At 46.9% G+C, this 16,688-nt stretch overlaps 1 protein-coding gene across 6 annotated transcripts; it reads left to right on the top strand.

Moving 5' to 3' along the window:
• The first annotated feature begins 5,909 nt into the window (after positions 1-5,909).
• On the top strand, positions 5,910-16,063 carry EXOSC2 (exosome component 2). Of its 6 annotated transcripts, none has more exons than XM_086323456.1 (10): positions 5,910-6,048; positions 7,039-7,095; positions 7,652-7,753; positions 9,412-9,457; positions 9,744-9,833; positions 10,894-10,959; positions 11,930-11,998; positions 13,153-13,329; positions 13,731-13,859; positions 14,367-16,063. In XM_086323456.1, the coding sequence occupies exons 3-10, from the start codon at positions 7,668-7,670 to the stop codon at positions 14,445-14,447; spliced, it is 744 nt and encodes a 247-aa protein (XP_086179582.1). In that variant the 5' UTR covers positions 5,910-6,048; positions 7,039-7,095; positions 7,652-7,667; the 3' UTR covers positions 14,448-16,063. The 6 variants fall into 6 exon arrangements, with proteins under 6 accessions (XP_086179582.1, XP_086179585.1, XP_086179581.1 ...); XM_086323459.1 differs by having other exon boundaries at positions 7,652-7,766; XM_086323455.1 differs by lacking the exon at positions 7,039-7,095.
• Positions 16,064-16,688: the final 625 nt, after the last annotated feature.

Below are 16,688 nucleotides of genomic sequence, written 5' to 3'. Positions count from 1 at the left end.
CCAGATGCATCTTTGCCTGACTGTGCCCATCTGCGACCAAACCTGCTCCCTCTCCCAGTACACACGCTGCGGCCAGAGGTGCTGGCACCACGGATGTATGTGCTTTTGGCGCTGTCTTGACCTTGTAGCCTTAATCTTGGAAAACTCACTTATTCATTCTTGTAGCTTTGGGAGGTTAGATTCCTTAGGACCTCTATGTACATGATTATGTTGTGTGTGAATAAGGCAGTTTTATTTCTTTTCCAATCAATATGACTTTCATGTCTTTTTTTATTGCATGGTTCAGGACCTTTGTGTATAGAGAGTTCTAGATAGAGGTCACTGCTCTGTGTTTGAAACTCTACTTGGCCATTCACTAGCTGGGTGACCTTGGACAAGTGAATTAATGTCTGTGTGTCTCAACTTCCTCAAATGAAAAATGTGGTGATACTTCGCTCCTAAGGAGATTGCGAGGACTAAGTGGGACAATGGATGTAAGTGAAATACATGACTCGGGATCTGGCACGTGGTAAGTGCTCAGTAAATGGAAGCCATTGTTAACACAAGGATGCCTTTGGTGGAGTAAAGGGTTGTGGCTTCTTCTACCACCCACCTCTCTGGGCATCCCCCAGGGGCATCTAAGGAAGCTGTCCATCACCCCATCTTCTGCCCTTTCCATTAGCCATTATCCTTGGAACTCTTGCAATGGAGGAACAGATATTCTAAGCTCTCAGCTTCCTTCCCACTTTGGGGCTGGTCTGCTAGGCTGCATGGCCATGACGGGGTGGGACAGATTAAGGACAATGGCTTGTTAGCACCCATCCTGACTGCTTCCCATGGCATGGCTGCCTTGGGGAAGTCAAACTTCGTGTGTGTTGGCTCAGGGCTTCAAGGGTGGGTGTTGTGGAAGAACCAGGCTACCTGGTCTGTTCTGATTGGTCTTTGGAGTCCTGTAGAGGCACTTCTGACATGTGCTATCAAGGTGATGGACAGCTGCCTTAGTCACAAGTCTGCCAGATGTAAGACAAGGAGGCACAGACTGCCATTCTTAAAATTCGTGGACATGCTTAAGAGCTGCCATAGGCATCAAAACTGTTTCTAATATTTTGGGAGAGGCAGTCCTCAAAACATGAGGTCCTTGGGTGGAAATCTTTGTGCACATCTCTGATTGCAAAACTTCTGGGGATCGGGGGGTGGGGGGAGGAATTCCCTGGTGGTCCAGTGGTTAGGACTCCATGCTTCCAAAGAGCTCAGGGCTAGAGGGTTCCTGCTGCCTCTGTTTTCACACTTTTCCTAATTTCCTTTTTGGTTACTTTCACTCAGAGTTCTCTGTGGCCCTCAACCCAACTCCCGAGTGTCAACAGTTCCTTGCCTTCAAGGCTCATTCGAACACCATTGCTGTCAGGAGGTCTTTTCTGTCCTCCTCTCGACCCTCTGATCCCTGAGCTCCTGACCAAACACCCTGATGCCTGGGGTAGAAAGGCTCCAGAAATGCTTGCGGAATAAATTCATTCATTCCACAGATATTTGCTGAGTGCTGTTCTGAGAGTACCTGGGTTTGTTTTTCTATTTTTTCATCTTGTGACTGCTCTGCATGGCATGTGGGATCTAGTTCCCTAACCAGGGGAAAATTCAGTGCCAAGAAATAAAACAGGACCCAGTGATAGAAACAGGATTAGTCTAGATAAGGTGGTCAGGAAGGCTTCTCTGAGGAGGTGATATATGAGCTGGAATCTAAGTGAGGAGGAGATACACGAAGACCTGGGAGGAAGAGCATTTCACGCAGACAGCGCCAAAACACACATGTCCTTGGTGTCAACACCTCTGGCTGCCGCGTATGTACTGGGAGAGGGAGCAGGTTCAGTCACAGATGGGCAGAGTCAGGCAAAGATGAATCTGCATTTTATTCTCGGGAAAGGGAAGCTGCCAGAAGTGTTCTAAGCAAGGAAGTGATTTAGTCTGACCTGTTTTTATTTCTTATTTTATTTTTGAATATCCTAAAAGACTTAATTATTTATTTTTACCCTTTTCCATTATGGTTTATTCAAAAAAGTGAAGGTTAGTCGCTCAGTTGTGTCAGACTCTTTGTGACCCCATGGACTGTAGCCTACCAGGCTCCTCTGTCCATGGGATTCTCCAGGCAAGAATACTGGAGTGGGTTGCCATTTCCTTCTCGAGGGGATCTTCCCAACCCAGGGATTGAAACCAGGTCTCCTGCATTGTGGGAAGATTCTTTTACCATTTGAGCTACCAGTGAGGCCCTGGTAAGGTTTATTACATGATATTACATATAGTTCCCTGTGCTATACAGGAGAACTGGTTTTTTTTTTTTTTTTTTTTGGCTTCATGTGTCTTGCTCATTTTGTTTGTTTCATTTTTAGTTACATGTTTTATTGAAGTATAGTTGGTTTATTATGTTGTGTTAATTTCTGCTGTACAGCAAAGTGATTCAGTTTTATGTGCTCAGTTGCAGAGTCGTGTCCAACTCTTTGCAACCCCATGGACTGTAGCCCACCAGGCTCCTCTGTCTGTGGAATTTTTCAGGCAAGAAAAATTGGAGTGGATTATCATTTCCTATTCCAGGGGATCTTCCTGACCCATGGATTGAAACTGTGTCTCCTGTGTCTCCTGAATTGGCAGGCAGGTTGTTTACCACTGTGCCACCTGGTAAGCCCCATTCAGTTCATATATATATGAACATATACCATTTTATACATATATGTATATGTATGCATTCTTTTAAAATTTAATTAACTAATTATTTAGTCACATTGCCATAAAATAATTTTCTCTTTCTTCTTTTCTTTACTTTTGTATACATTCTTTTTAAAAAATATTCTTTTCCATTATGGTTCATCGGGCTTTCCTGGTGGCTCAGCTGGTAAAGAATGTGCCTTCAATGTGGGAGACCTGGGTTCAATCCCTGGGTTGGGAATATTCCCTGAAGAAGGGAATGGCTACCCACTCCAGTATTCTGGCCTGGAGAATTCCATGGACTGTATAGTCCATGGGCTCGCAAAGAGTCGGACACGACTGGGTTACTTTCACTTTATGGTTTATCACAGGATACTGAATATAGCTCCCTGTGCTATATAGTAGGACCTTGTCGTTTATCCATATATAATAGTTTGCGTCTGTTAATCCCCAACTCTCAATCCATCCCTCCCCTGCTCGCCTGGCAACCACAAGTCTGCTCTCCCGGTCTGCGGGTCTGTTTCTGCTTTGTGGATAAGTCCAGCTACCTCTGGCTGCTGTACAGAAATTGGGTGTAGGCATGGTAAAGGTAGAATTAGGGAACTGAGTGAGGTGGTGATGCCATTGGCTTGGGGTGATGGCCCTGGTGCTGCACAGATGGGGCGGTAGATGGATATGGGAGGAAATGGTGAATGTTAGACCTGTTCAGCAATTAATATCACTTTGGAAGTTCAGACACCTACTCACAGACTTCTGGACCCCTCTTACAAAACCCAGTGCTTAAATCTGGGCTCAAGAATCAGTATTTCTAACAAGCCTCTTGGGGATGTGATGCAAAGTCGTCCACCAAGGATCATAATGCCTACCTCCAAGATGAGCTGACTTGGAGGAATGTAAAACACAATATTTTATTGTTTTTGTTTTGGCTGCGCCAACCAGCTTATGGACTCTTAGGTCCCCAACGAGGGATCAAACCTGGGACCCTGGCAGTGGAAGCACAGGGTCCTAACTACTTGACCGCCAGGGAATTCCCATAACATAACGTTTGCTCAATGCAAAGCACCAGACGCTCAGGATGTGCAAGCTCTAGGGTGAAGCAGGTGCAGTCAGGAGGAACATGGTCCTGCCACCAACTGCTGTGTGAATTCCAGTCCTTTTCGGGGCCTCAGTTTCCTCCTCTTTAAAAAGGGACCTGCAGTGGACTAAATGAAATCTTAACCCCAAGGTGATGGTAGTAGGAGGTGGGGGCCTTTGGGAAGTGATTAGGTCATGAAGGTGGAGCCTTCCTGAATGGGATTGTGTGCCTTATAAAAGAGACCCCAGAGAGCTCCCTGGCCCCTTCCACCATGCAGGGGTCACAGGTACCCCCTATCTGAACCAGACACTGAATCTGCCACTATACTAAGACAATCCACAATCCCAATATTGTGAAAGGCTCCATAAGCATAGTGCCGTGAGAACGGGAGGGGTTATGGTTATGTCCATCCTTCCTTGAAACTGGATAGTGTCAAGACTATAATCCAGCATACATCTATAACCTAAGACTAGAACTTGGTCTAGGAGCGTTCCCAGGCCTGGCAGCCTGACTGAGCTATACTGCTTCAAAGGACACCACCGCCCTCTTCTGGTCGAGAGCAGACTCAACAGACGCACCCTTTCTCATACTTTTCTTGACTCTAGCCCCTTCTCCTCTGTCCGCTGTCTTATGAGATGGTTGGATGGCATCACCGACTCAGTGGACATGAGGTTGAGTAAACTCCAGGAGTTAGTGATGGACAGGGAGGCTTGGCGTGCTGAAGTCCATGGGGTCGCAAAGAGTCGGACATGACTGAGTGACTGAACTGAAGTGAGCCCCTTCTCCAGGCAAGGAGGAGGGCAAGTGTCTGGCTGTCTGCTTACCGATTACCTGTGAGCAATTAGAATCTATATCACTGACTACCTTATAGGGTTGGCTTTCTAGACAAATGTAGCCACGCTTAGGTGAAAGAAATGCTATCCTTTTGAAGATTTACCAGGCTATTGGTCTGATGGATCTTCAGGAGAAAACAGACTTAATTTACTGGTCTCAGTGAGTGGTGCTGATGCAAGTTATTTCATTTCATCCTGTTTAGAATCCCTGTGCTGGGCTGTGCTGTGCTAAGTCACTTTAGTCTTGCCCAGCTCTTTGCGACTCCACAGACTGCAGCCCACCAGACTCCTCTGTCCATGGGATTCTCCAGGCAAGAATACTGAAGTGGGTTGCCATGCCCTCCTCCAGGGCATCTTTCCGACCCAGGGATTGAACTCGTGTCTCTTATGTCTCCTGCATTGGCAGGCGGGTTCTTTACCACTAGAGCTACCTGGGACGCCTGCATGAAGAATTATCACCTCCAATTCCCTGAGGTTAAAACTAAGTCTGTTGTGAATGCTATAAAGCATGCAGGGCAAGGGTGAGGGAGAGGGTAGGACCTGGAGAGAGGGACAAGCGAAATACTCCTGACGCCTAGATAAAACCACATATCCTTCCATCTGTTCATCACTAAACCCTTAGGACAGCTCCTGGCTCATTTCTCTGTGTGAGTAAATATAGGCGAAAATCTTTGTATTGTGTCCATTTGTCCTCCCTGTCAAAATACACCCGCTTGGCAGGATTCAAATGTGTTCTTAGACGGTTTCCTGCTTTTTCCAAAAGAAATACCAGGGAAATCAGCTCACTTAAGAAAGAATGGAAAAAAAAAAAAAAAAGAATGGAAGCAGCACCTGCAGCACTGTTTGGGGGTGTAGGTGATGGTTGGTGCTGAACCAGCACTCAAGGGCTACTAGTAACAGTACGAAAAGAGGCTCTTTCCTCTGTCCAAATAGTGTTTTTTTCTCTTGATCCTCCTGGTCAATCGCATACCAAAAAAAAAGAGAGAGAGATTTCAGCAGCTTTGAATTGGAAGGAAACTCAGAGGCCCATTTCACAATTATTTCTAACCTGGAAAACAGTAAGTGGGATGAGCACAAGAGTTTTGCTGAAAAGTCAAATGCTATGCAACCTGAGATTTTATTATTTGACAAGAGCAGCCTTGCCAATAGTAAAAATGGCAACTTGACTCCTTCCTTCCCTTCGTGTTAACCTAATGGTTGCCAATAGCCAACATGGAGGCCAGGCTGTGAGTTCCCATTGGCGGCTGTTCTGAGGCCCCGCCCCTACGAGCGACGGCTGGGAATTGCGGAGACGGAAAGCGTGACTCCGAGTGGGGCTGCGCCTGCGCGAGTTATTGGCGCCAAGATGGCGTTGGAGATGAGGCTTCCCGTCGCTCGGAAGCCCCTTAGCGAGAGCCTGGGCCGCGAGAGTAAAAAGCACCTAGTGGTGCCAGGGGACACGATCACCACGGACACAGGCTTCATGCGGTACGTGGGGTTGTGGGGGACTCTGGGCAGCAAGGGGCAGCTGCATTGCTCTCTCTCCACGTGAAACCTGGGCCTGTGTTCTGCATCTAAGTGCCCGCGGTACCCGCCGCGCATCTGCGGAGCATCTCAGTTGCCTTGTTTTCGAGACTTCGGACTTCCTACTCCCTGCATCTTGTATGTCCCCGTCTGCAGCTGCCTCAGCGGCCCCGAAACCTTCCTGTGTCCCAGGCCCCGATTCTGAGCCTTCCTCGTTGAACCTGGAGCTGGGGCCTCTTCACAGGTTTCGGCGTAAGGGACAGTGGGCGTTTTTGACTTCGTCCACTTAGCCCTCAGCATTCCATCTCCTAGTCAGGGGCACGGTTTTGGAACGAGTCTTTGGGCTTAAACAAAGAAAGTGAAGTCGCTCAGTCGTGTTCGACTCTTTGCGACCCCTTGGACTGTAGCCTACCAGGCTTCTCCGTCGATGGGATTTTCCAGGCAAGAATACTGGAGTGGGTTGCCATTTTGGGCTTAGGGGGCATGCAAATATATTACGTTACATGCACCAGAATAGATAACTTTGAGTCTGAGGGCAGGCTCCAACTTAAGGGCAGCTGGGGTTCCAGCCCTGCTGCCATCACAATATTAGCTGTATCACCTCTCCGAGGTCACTTTCCTCGTCTGTAAAATAATGATAATAACTATTCCAGAGAGTGGTGAGGATTCCATGAAAGTGAAAGTGTGGAAGAGTTAGTCCCTCAGTCATGTCCGACGCTTTGCCACTCGGTGGACTGTAGCCCGCTAGGTTCCTCTGTCCATAGAATTCTCCAGGCAAGAATACTGCAGTGGGTTGCATTCCCTTCTCCAGGGGATCTTCACCACCCAGGGATCCAACCCAGGTCTCTTGCATTGCAGGCAGGTTCTTTACTGTCTGAGCCACCAGGGAAGGATTACATGAGGGATAATGATTATGGAAAAAAGTAAAGACTCACCGTTCTATCACCATCACAGGGGTCAGCACTGCTGATAAGCCAGCCTCCGCCCTCCCCCCATGTGCATATGAGAGAGGTACAGCATTTATTCCATTGCCCTTTAACCTCTTAGTTTGGCATTATTGGTTCCCAGGAAATCTTAAGATTCAGTCCTTTATTCATGCAGTCAATAAATATTATTTGTGGTTGGGGTATAAACTGAACAAAGAGGAAATCTCTGTCCTGGTGGACTTTATGTTCTGAGAGAGACAGAAGAGAAATAAGCACAACAAACAAGTTATTCAGAATATTTGCTGGTAAATTCAGTAGAAAAAAATTAAGAAGTCAAGCAGGGTAAGTGGAGCATAAGTTGGAAATATGGTGGGGGTGGCAGCCACAGGGCGGGTGACTATTACAAATGGGAAAGTCGAGGAAAGCCTGGTGGAAAAAGTGCCATTTGAGTCGACTTGAGTACAGTGAAGGAGATGGCCACATAGGACTCTAAAGAAGGAGTGTTTAGGCAGAGGTGGCAGCCAGCACAAAAGCCTGTCTTTGAGGCAGGAGGAATCAGGTTTGAGGAACACATTGTTCTGGCTGCGAGAGGTCACCTCAAGCATTACCCTGGTATCCTTTGTATCTTCCTGTTGCAACAGGGGCCATGGAACCTATATGGGGGAAGAGAAGCTCATTGCATCTGTGGCTGGCTCCGTGGAGAGAGTAAACAAGTTGATCTGTGTAAAAGCTTTGAAAACCAGGTGAGAGCAAAAGGTGTGTATTTTGTGGCATCTGAGTTGCACAGCCAGGTCTTTTCAGCCATGACACACCCCCTACCCACAGCCCTCCCTGCCCTGTCGTGCTGTAGGTCTGGGATTTCGGGAACATGACTGGAGGAAGGGTAGAGATGACTAGGTAAGGGCAGGCTTCAAAGGTTTCCCTTCGATATCTGACCTCTTCAAACTTGGGTTCCCTCTTCTGCAAAATGAGATCTTGCCTGACCTCCTGGGTAGGATCTTCCTTGGAATTCACTGAAATAGTGTGTATAAAGTACACAGAGAGCCGCCTGCCTTGAGGGCTCAATAAAGGTTAGCCCCAGAACATAAGCCAGTGGGGTTGGAACAGAGTGAGCAGGCGAGTAGTAGGAGCAGATGCAGAGAGGTGAGGTAGGCAGTCTGCATGCCTTGAAGCCACGATGAATGTTTCTGACTTCCACTTTGTGCAGTCTAGGAAGGCCCTGGAGCAGGTGGAGCAGAAGAAGAACATGATCTGATTTCTGTTTTAATGAAATCACTCTGGCTGCTGTTGGGGGGTGGGGACAGATTCCTGTTCTGTTTTCATCATCTCAGTTGATGGTGGCTTGGACTAAGGTGATAGCCATAGAAGTGGGGAATAGTGATTAATTCTGCGTGTATTTTGTGTTCTGAGTGTATGTATCGTGAAAAGCTGTAGGATTTTGTATGTGGGCTTTTCTACATGTAGGACTGTGTCTGTGAGAAGAGATAGTTTTACTTCTTCCTTTGGGATGCTTTTTATTTTCTGCCTACATTGGTAAGATAGAGGTTCTAGAATCTGCTGCTGGACTTGTCCTGGAGCAGGAGAGGGAGGGGAGGCGGGAAATACACAGGGTTCCTCCAGAGACTCCAAGGACTGTGGCTTGAGCAACTAGAGGGGTGGAATTGCTATTTCCTGGGCTGGTGACAATTGGGAGAGGATCCATTTGCTATAGTGGAATTGAAGGGGCTGCTAGAAAGCTTTGTTTGAGGTTTGTAACTTATGCAGATTCCTCTTAGTCACGTAAGTGAAGGTGCTGGGTAGCCAGTGGTTGACTAAAGCTAGAGCCTGAATTCAGGGGAGTGGTGGACTCATCCTTGGTATTTGAAGCCATCGAGCTGGGTAAGCTCACTAAGTGAGTGAGTGTGGGCTGGAAAGAGAAGAGGCCCAAGGACTTAGTCTTCAGTGTGGAGGCTCTAATTCATCATTAGAGTTGGGAGGAGGAATTAGGAAAGGGGTCGAGACATGCAGCCAGTGGGTGGGGGAGACATGAGTAGACCGGTTTGGGTGGTGCCTGTCTCACTTTCCTTTCTCCTCTTCTGGCTGATGCGGAATTTGTCTGTGTTCCAGAGCCCACCAGAAAATATCCCACGCGTATCCATTTTTCATGCAATTAACAAAATAAGGGGTTTCAGATTTAATGCACTCCTTGCAATAAATGGTGTGAGAATAGTTGATGGAGACTTTATATGCATAGGAACGTTGGAAGTTGTCAGTTCCTGAAACTAAGTTCTAACAGCATGTGAATTTACCAAATGTGGTGCCTGATCCAGGCCTGCGTGCTCTTTAACTGAAATCTCAAGTGATGCTTGGTCTTGTCATGGAGTCTTTTCACTGATGGAGGACCTTCTGCTTTTTCTTTCAGATATAATGGTGAAGTGGGAGACATTGTAGTGGGGAGAATCACAGAGGTAAAGTCTTAGCAGATTGGTTTTCACAAAGTAAAAGTGAGCTGGTGATCTAATGAATGAGATAGTCATCCTATTACACGCAATTACACGAAAGAAGGATTCATTGTGTTTGGCTCTTACGTGACCTTTGATGAAAACAGTTTGTTTGTAAACAGTTTGATGTAAATGGTTTGTTTGTAAACAGTTGGATGTAAGTGGTTTGTCCCATCGGGGGTTATTGTTCATTTACAGTGTGAGCTCTGGCCTTGGAGTATGTGTCCAGGTGTGGGGTTCCTTTGTTTTGTAGGTTCAACAGAAGAGGTGGAAGGTGGAGACCAACTCCAGGCTGGATTCAGTCTTGCTTCTCTCATCCATGAACCTTCCCGGAGGAGAGCTGGTAAGGATCTCCAGCTAGGACTGTGTATAGCTTGCTGGTGAGAGTGCTGGGTCCCTTGCGCCACCAGAGGACTTTGCTTTATACTGAGGCTGTCACTTGTACTCCTGTTCGTCTGCTGTGAATTTTGCTGTCTGGGTGTACACGTAGGCTTTTCACTTGGCCCAGGCCTCCCAACTCAGGCAGCAGTTGGTGTGTGGTAGAATCTGGGATGTCTGTGGGGAGATCCCAAAGGAGAGTCGAGAGAAGCTCTCTCAGATGCTTGGTGCTAATAATTTTCCTTTTCTGGGTGTGTCAGTTTTGCTCAGTGAAGGTCTTGCTTGAAAAACTGTGTTTACAAATCAGCTTTACGTGAATCGAATGACATTGGGTTATTCCAGACAACCATAGTACCTAAGCTGCTTGCTTTTGTAAAATGTTGTGATTCAGCCTTATCTTCAGGCCAGCATCTATTTACTGAGAGGCTCATGGTGCTTAGCTGTCTGGAGAATGCCAAGATCCAGGAGGCGTGATTCAGTTCCTGAAAGAGCTTAGACGAGCAGGGACTATGAGATAACTGGTCTAAATACCCAGCAGTCCAAGAGTAAACAAGTGTGTGATTGTACAAAAGGCGTGATTAAATTCCCCGCGAGAAGCTTATAGGAAAAATGAATGTTGAAGTTGATTCTATCCTTGAAGGATGGCTAGAATTTTAACAATGAATTCAGGAATCTGAGATAAACGGAAATGTGTGAGCAAAGATATAGTTAAGCTGGAGGTAGCCGGTCATACTGGAGCGTGGTGGGCCACCACGGCAAGTAGGTAGGCTCGATTGGGGTTTGGCAAATCACGTAAGGAGTCTGAATATTATTCAAAGAAGAGGAGCCACGGGAAAGTCTGTAAGACAGAAAGTAGTGGTCATGGCTTTGTCTTCTTTGAGTGGCACGGGTTACCTACCCTGGTGTGTGTACACTGTGGCTGCCTTCGGAGGTCTTGGGAGAAAGTGAAAGAAAAAGTAGAGATGGAGCAAGATTTTGGTTTAGGGTCGGACTCCCTAACGTGGCCTTCTCCTTGTGTGTTTCAGAGGCGAAGATCTGCAGAAGATGAGTTGGCCATGAGAGGTTTCTTACAGGAAGGGGACCTTATCAGTGTATCCTTCACCTTGCATTCCAGCATATTTATGTTTGCTGTGGAGCTGGGGAATGGGGCTTGGATTGTCGGTCTCTCACAGGAGAAACTTGTCATCTTGGCCTCGACCAAGAGCCAAGGCTTCTGCTGCAGCCTGTCTCTTTCTTTTCTTTTTACATTAAAAAATATACATTAAAAAAAAATTGAAGTATAGTTAGTTTTGGGGGCTTCCCATATGGTGCTAGTGGTAAAGAACTTACCTGCTAATGTAGGAGACATAAGAGACGAGGATTCAATTCAGTCCTTGGGTTGGGAAGGTCCCCTGGAGAAGGCAATGAATATCCACTCCAGTATTCTTGCCTGGAGAATCTTATGGACAGAAGAGCCTGACAGGCTACAGTCCAGGGGGTTGCGAAGAGTCAGACATAACTGAAGCGACTGAGCATGCATGCTCACAATTAGCTTTATGTGTATAGCAGAGTGAATCAGTTATATACACACATGTATGAGTATATGTATATTCTTTTTCACATTGTTTTCCTATATATATTATTATAAAATATTGAGTAGAGTTACTGTGCTAGACAGTAGGTTCTTGTTTCTCTGTTTATGCATAGCAGTGTGTATATGTTATTCCGAGATTCCTCATTTATCCCTCCCCACCCCATCTCCTCAGCCCAGGCTACGCTCCAGCTCTTCTTCAGACCTGCTGCTGCTCAGTCGGGTTTTTGGGTCTTGTAACTTACGGTGGCTCATGCTTGAAGCCAGCTCCAAGTTTCCTGGTGATGTTAACTTTCATCCCAGGAAGGAGAAAAGGTGGCGTTCATGTCAGGATATTCACGACAGCCAAGGGGGAGAGATTAGGTCACAGCAGTGTGACCTCCGAGTCCACCTACAGCTGTAGGCGGGACTGGTGGACACAGATGCGAGGGTGGAGGGAGAACCAGGGACACAGGTGATAAGAAAGTGTTTGTTCCTTCATCATCGACCAGGCTGAGGTCCAGGCAGTGTTCTCTGATGGAGCCGTCTCTCTGCACACGAGGAGTCTCAAATACGGAAAAGTAAGTTGGTCTTTGGGTGTTCTCTCTGGATGAGTGAGACTTCAAATCCATTTCCCGGTCTCCAGCTGTCTCTGGCATTCTGGCCTAAAGCACCTGGAAGTTAAGCGCTGACAGGCTGGCATTGCGCGTGCTGACTCACACGGTTGTGGGCTGGTAGCATAGTAAAGCATGACGACACTCACCCTTTTTTTGCGGAGGAGATTGTTCTGGCAAAAGAGCCCCTATGATCCTGGGCCCTGGCCCCGCGGCTGTCTCTGCTCTCTCCCAAGGGGTGCGGTGGCTTTGCATGGCCTCAGCGCTGAGTTGCAGCCAAGGGAGCTCATGGACTGATGAAACACGATGGCCCCCGGCCCTTGGACAAACGTCCGGTCAAGAAAATGGATATTATTGTTAGGAAAGATGGGTTTGTCACTTGAGCCTCTAAAGGAAATTTTGTTGCTTTTCTTGCTATAAGGTGACAGACATTATTGAGGCTATTTATTTTTTTAATGACAGCATGTTTTCCCAAACAAATGATGACTCATTAGTCTTGGCTTTGTCTGGGTGAACTTTCTCATTCCTGAGTGGAAAAGAAACCTCCCTGTCAGTGGAGTGGCTGCAGCCGCCACACTCGAACCCTTGAATCAGGAGGGGAGACAGGCGCACTGCCTGTGCTGATCTTTGTGGGCCTGGGGCCTGTAGCAGACGCGCCTTCTGCAGGATGTGGGCCTTGAGCTCACCTGCCAGGACCGGGGATGTATTTGTGCCCAGCCCTCAGCCAGTCCCCTTCTCCAGTGGCATATCTCGTGGGCAGGACAGGCGGTTGGGGTCAAGGTGGAACAGAGCAGTGCTCCTTGGCCCTCAAGAGGCTCAAGCCCACATCCTCATTGGCTCCACCCTCTCTCAGCCGTCACACCAGCCCTGGATCAGAACATGATGACGCTCGCAAAGGAGAATAAATGGTGGAGAAGAGAGTGAAAGTCACCTTCTGTTGGGATGTGTAAATGACACATGTCTCTGGAAAGTGTCTTTATTTTGCATGTGCGTGTCATGGCAGTTGTCACCAGCAAGGAGCCCGATTCCAGCCTCCCTAGGACACAGTCTATACTCTGCTTTATAGTCGCCTCATTGGGGATCCTACAGTGACTTAATGTACGATATATATATTTTTTTAGCTAGGTCAGGGCGTTTTGGTTCAGGTCTCCCCCTCCCTGGTGAAACGGCAGAAGACCCACTTCCATGACCTGCCTTGCGGCGCCTCAGTGATCCTGGGCAACAACGGCTTCATCTGGGTCTACCCAACCCCTGAGCACAAAGAAGACGATGCAGGGGGCTTCATCGCAAACCTGGAGGTGAGCACACTCCGCCCGCCGTTGCCCTTTTGGGATGGAGAGGCACTGAATGGGTACTGTGCTTCAGCGGCAGGGGCGGGCACTCTCTGTTTCTCCCTGCTGTGTGGCAGTAGTTAGAGCTGGTTTGCATTTCCACTGAAGTCTGCTCAAAACATCGTGCTGCCCTCTCTTGTTCTGGAGAGATGAAATCAGCGACTTTGATCTCTGTTGGCCCAGATGGCAGTTGCAGGGTAACAGCCAAAAAGCCACTGGAGGTGCCATCCTTTTTCATCTTCCTTGGAGTCAGCAGTTTGCTTGGTTTGGAGTCCCAGCGTGATCCCGCCTCAGCTGTAAGTGGGTCCTGTGATCTGCTGTAACCGTTCACTCGTTCTGGTCTTGATTCTGTTTGCCTCCCCTGGTAGCCGGTCTCCCTTGCTGATCGAGAGGTGATCTCCCGGCTCCGGAACTGCATCGTCTCACTGGCAACTCAGAGGATGATGCTCTATGACACCAGCATCCTGTACTGCTATGAAGCATCCCTTCCACATCAGGTATGCCACCCAGGGCTCCCCTTCTTGCTGATCTGTGAGCAGGCGTGGCGTGTCATCCGCTCCATGTCCCCGCCACGTACCTTCACCATGCCCATCAATGTGAACTCACCTGGTGGACACCCTTGTTGACTGGTAGAGCTTTACCCGAGATGCTAATAATATTCTCATTGTCTGATGTCCATGTGAGGGTTTGCGGGCAGTTGGCGGTGCCAGGTGGGGCTGGTTTATGACAGCGACCCCCTGGACTTCATCTTGGCCATCCCAGTTTTAGCTCCCTTTCTCGTGAATGCTGGAGTAATAGCTTTGTTGTTCTTGTTAGCTATATCCCAGAGAACTTTGCTGATTTATTAAGCTAGTTCTAGCAGATCCTTTCTTGCAATAGGTAGCCTCTGATAAACGAAAGAAGAACAGAAGGCTCGTGTTAGCCAGGCTTGGTTTCTACATTTGGGTTGGCTTGATGGTGTGCTTACTGGTTGAACAAATTACCTTTTGTCCTTTCTTTTTCAGATCAAAGACATCTTAAAGCCAGAAATAATGGAGGAAATTGTGATGGAAACACGCCAGAGGCTTTTGGAACAGGAGGGGTAAGAAGAAGCACCTGAAGGCCAGGACTGTGTGGACCCGAGCAGAGCAGTCCTTGGAGGTGGAGAATCTGACTGGCAGTCCCTGCGTGCAGCTCAGTGAAGAACCGGGAAATTCATCACTGGACCTACATCGGGCTGCCTCTGCCTTGAAGACCTGCTTTCTCCTGTTTTAATGGAAAGCGAGGGGGCAGGTGATTACTGCTGCCACCTCTTGAGTTGCCCACAGACTTCGGGTGCTACAGGTAGTTTCAGGCCCTTAAAAGCATTCCGAGTTCCAGCCGAATACACTCCTATCCTGGAATCATACGGGGAATCTTTCGTCTTGTAGTCACCGACAACTCACCAGGCACAGTGCCCCATGAAACTGCCCCTATGTAAAACATAGCCTCCCTGATCCCCCCAGTTTGATCTCCCCAGTTGTCTGTCTTGGCCTCCATTCCCACCTCCTCTGCAGTGCGAGAATGACACTGAAGAGTGTAGCTTGGTAAAATGAACCCAAGAGTCAGTGGAAGAACACAGCGACCAAGCAGCCTTTTGCTTGGTTGGAATCTCATTTCCTGTTACATGTTCCTCCTAGTGACAGATGTAAGTACATCCCCGCCAGGCTGCCTTAATCTGTTCTGCCTTTGAGGATGATCTATAAGAAGCTGAATAATTGAGGAGAGAGAGAATGAATGTTTTGGGTGCTCTGATGAACATGAAAACAAAGTAAAAAGGTGGAGATGGAAAAAGAAAAAAAGATGGAAAAAAAAAATAATCCTATAACTGAAGCAGCAATGCATTTACTTTTGAATAATTCAGGGTTGAAAGATGAAAACAAGATATTGAAGTTCTGTCTCACTGAGAATGGCTAGAATTCCTATGCATTCTTTTTCAAATGACTTTCTAAACATGGTGCCCTGATTTGGGTTTGGGGTAAACAGTTCTTTTAAAGTCAGTATATGAGAGTGCTATTTGGTGAGCTGTTTTTTTTGTTTTTTTTTTTAAATTTATATATGTGGTATCACTGTTTCTGTTCTTGTATTCTGTGTAATACTTGGGAGTTAAGTACAGGTGAAGGATGACTTAGGAGATTGAAATTCTTCTGACAGAGGACCTTAAATTTAAACCTAGAATACCTAATAAAATTTAAACCTAGGACAGTTTCAGTAGTAATGTGGAGCATATGGCGGTTTTGAAACATAACTCAGCTCTTTTTTGTTAAATTGTACGTCTTCATAATATTATTCAGTCTGTCACCTGTTTTGAAGAGTGCAATCAGCTGAGTTGGACAGGGGACGTTGCAGCTGTAGGTTTGCTCCCTGTTTTTGAGATCATGTTCTAGGTTGTATGTCCCTGTGGAGAAGGGAATGGGGAAGGATGGGAGCCTGCATGCCTGCTTTGGGTTGGTTTTGATCAGAGCCATAAGTGGGTTCGTTGAATGTTTGCCCTTCTCACTTGGTCTCCCAAGCTGACAGCCCATACTGTTCACTCAGTATTTCCTGAATAGTGATTACCTAAGTCTCAAAACACCTTTTTGGTGAGTATCTACTTTTTTTTGTGGCCCACTAGAGGGTGCCCTTGTTAAGCGTAATTTCAGTAGGTATTTTAAAAAAAAATAAAGCTGAAGTTTTTACACTGGTTCTGAATTCCTCTAGCAATGTGTAGGTTGCTTTGCTTTATAAGCGTGAGCACAAAATTAGGCTGAACTGCATCACTCTTAATGATGAGCTTAAAGGGATTTATTCAAATTTGGCAACACTTATTTACTTCTGACTGTCAGGCATTTTCTGGGCTCTGGATTCTAGTTTTAAGTCCTTAAGAGTATCATTCTATAGTGTTACACAGTGCATCTCTGGAAAAAAATATAGTCTAGCTTGGGGGTTCACCTAAAACTAGAAAATGGCAGTTAGTAAATGGCAAGTAGGATAAACCTTTAAATCAAGTGCTGCTGGCCTCTAAAGCACAGTTAGTCTCAGTATTTATGGGAAATAAAATCCCATTTGATTCTCATGGTAACCTGTAAAGTTTGATATGACCCTCGTTTATAAATGAAAGCCATTCAGATAATTAAAGTGACTTCATTAAAGCTCATTAGCAACTATGGATCGGTAGGCTTAAGCTCTCGGGATGGATCATGAAGCAACCCTCGAGAGAAGGGGTTGGACTGACACTGAAAGGATATGGGGTCCAGCATGGAGACTACACTTTGGATTGTTACTCATTTTGTACACTGCCTGTCCCTCCCGTGTCTGCTGTGGGAGAC

This window comes from Bos grunniens, chromosome 11 (assembly GCF_055505025.1).
Source record: "Bos grunniens cultivar Pamir isolate PY7600 chromosome 11, Bosgru_T2T1.0, whole genome shotgun sequence".
Classification (NCBI taxonomy): domain Eukaryota; kingdom Metazoa; phylum Chordata; class Mammalia; order Artiodactyla; family Bovidae; genus Bos; species Bos grunniens.
Note: the sequence above shows the minus strand (reverse complement) of the source record. Positions and strands in the feature narration are given on the sequence as shown.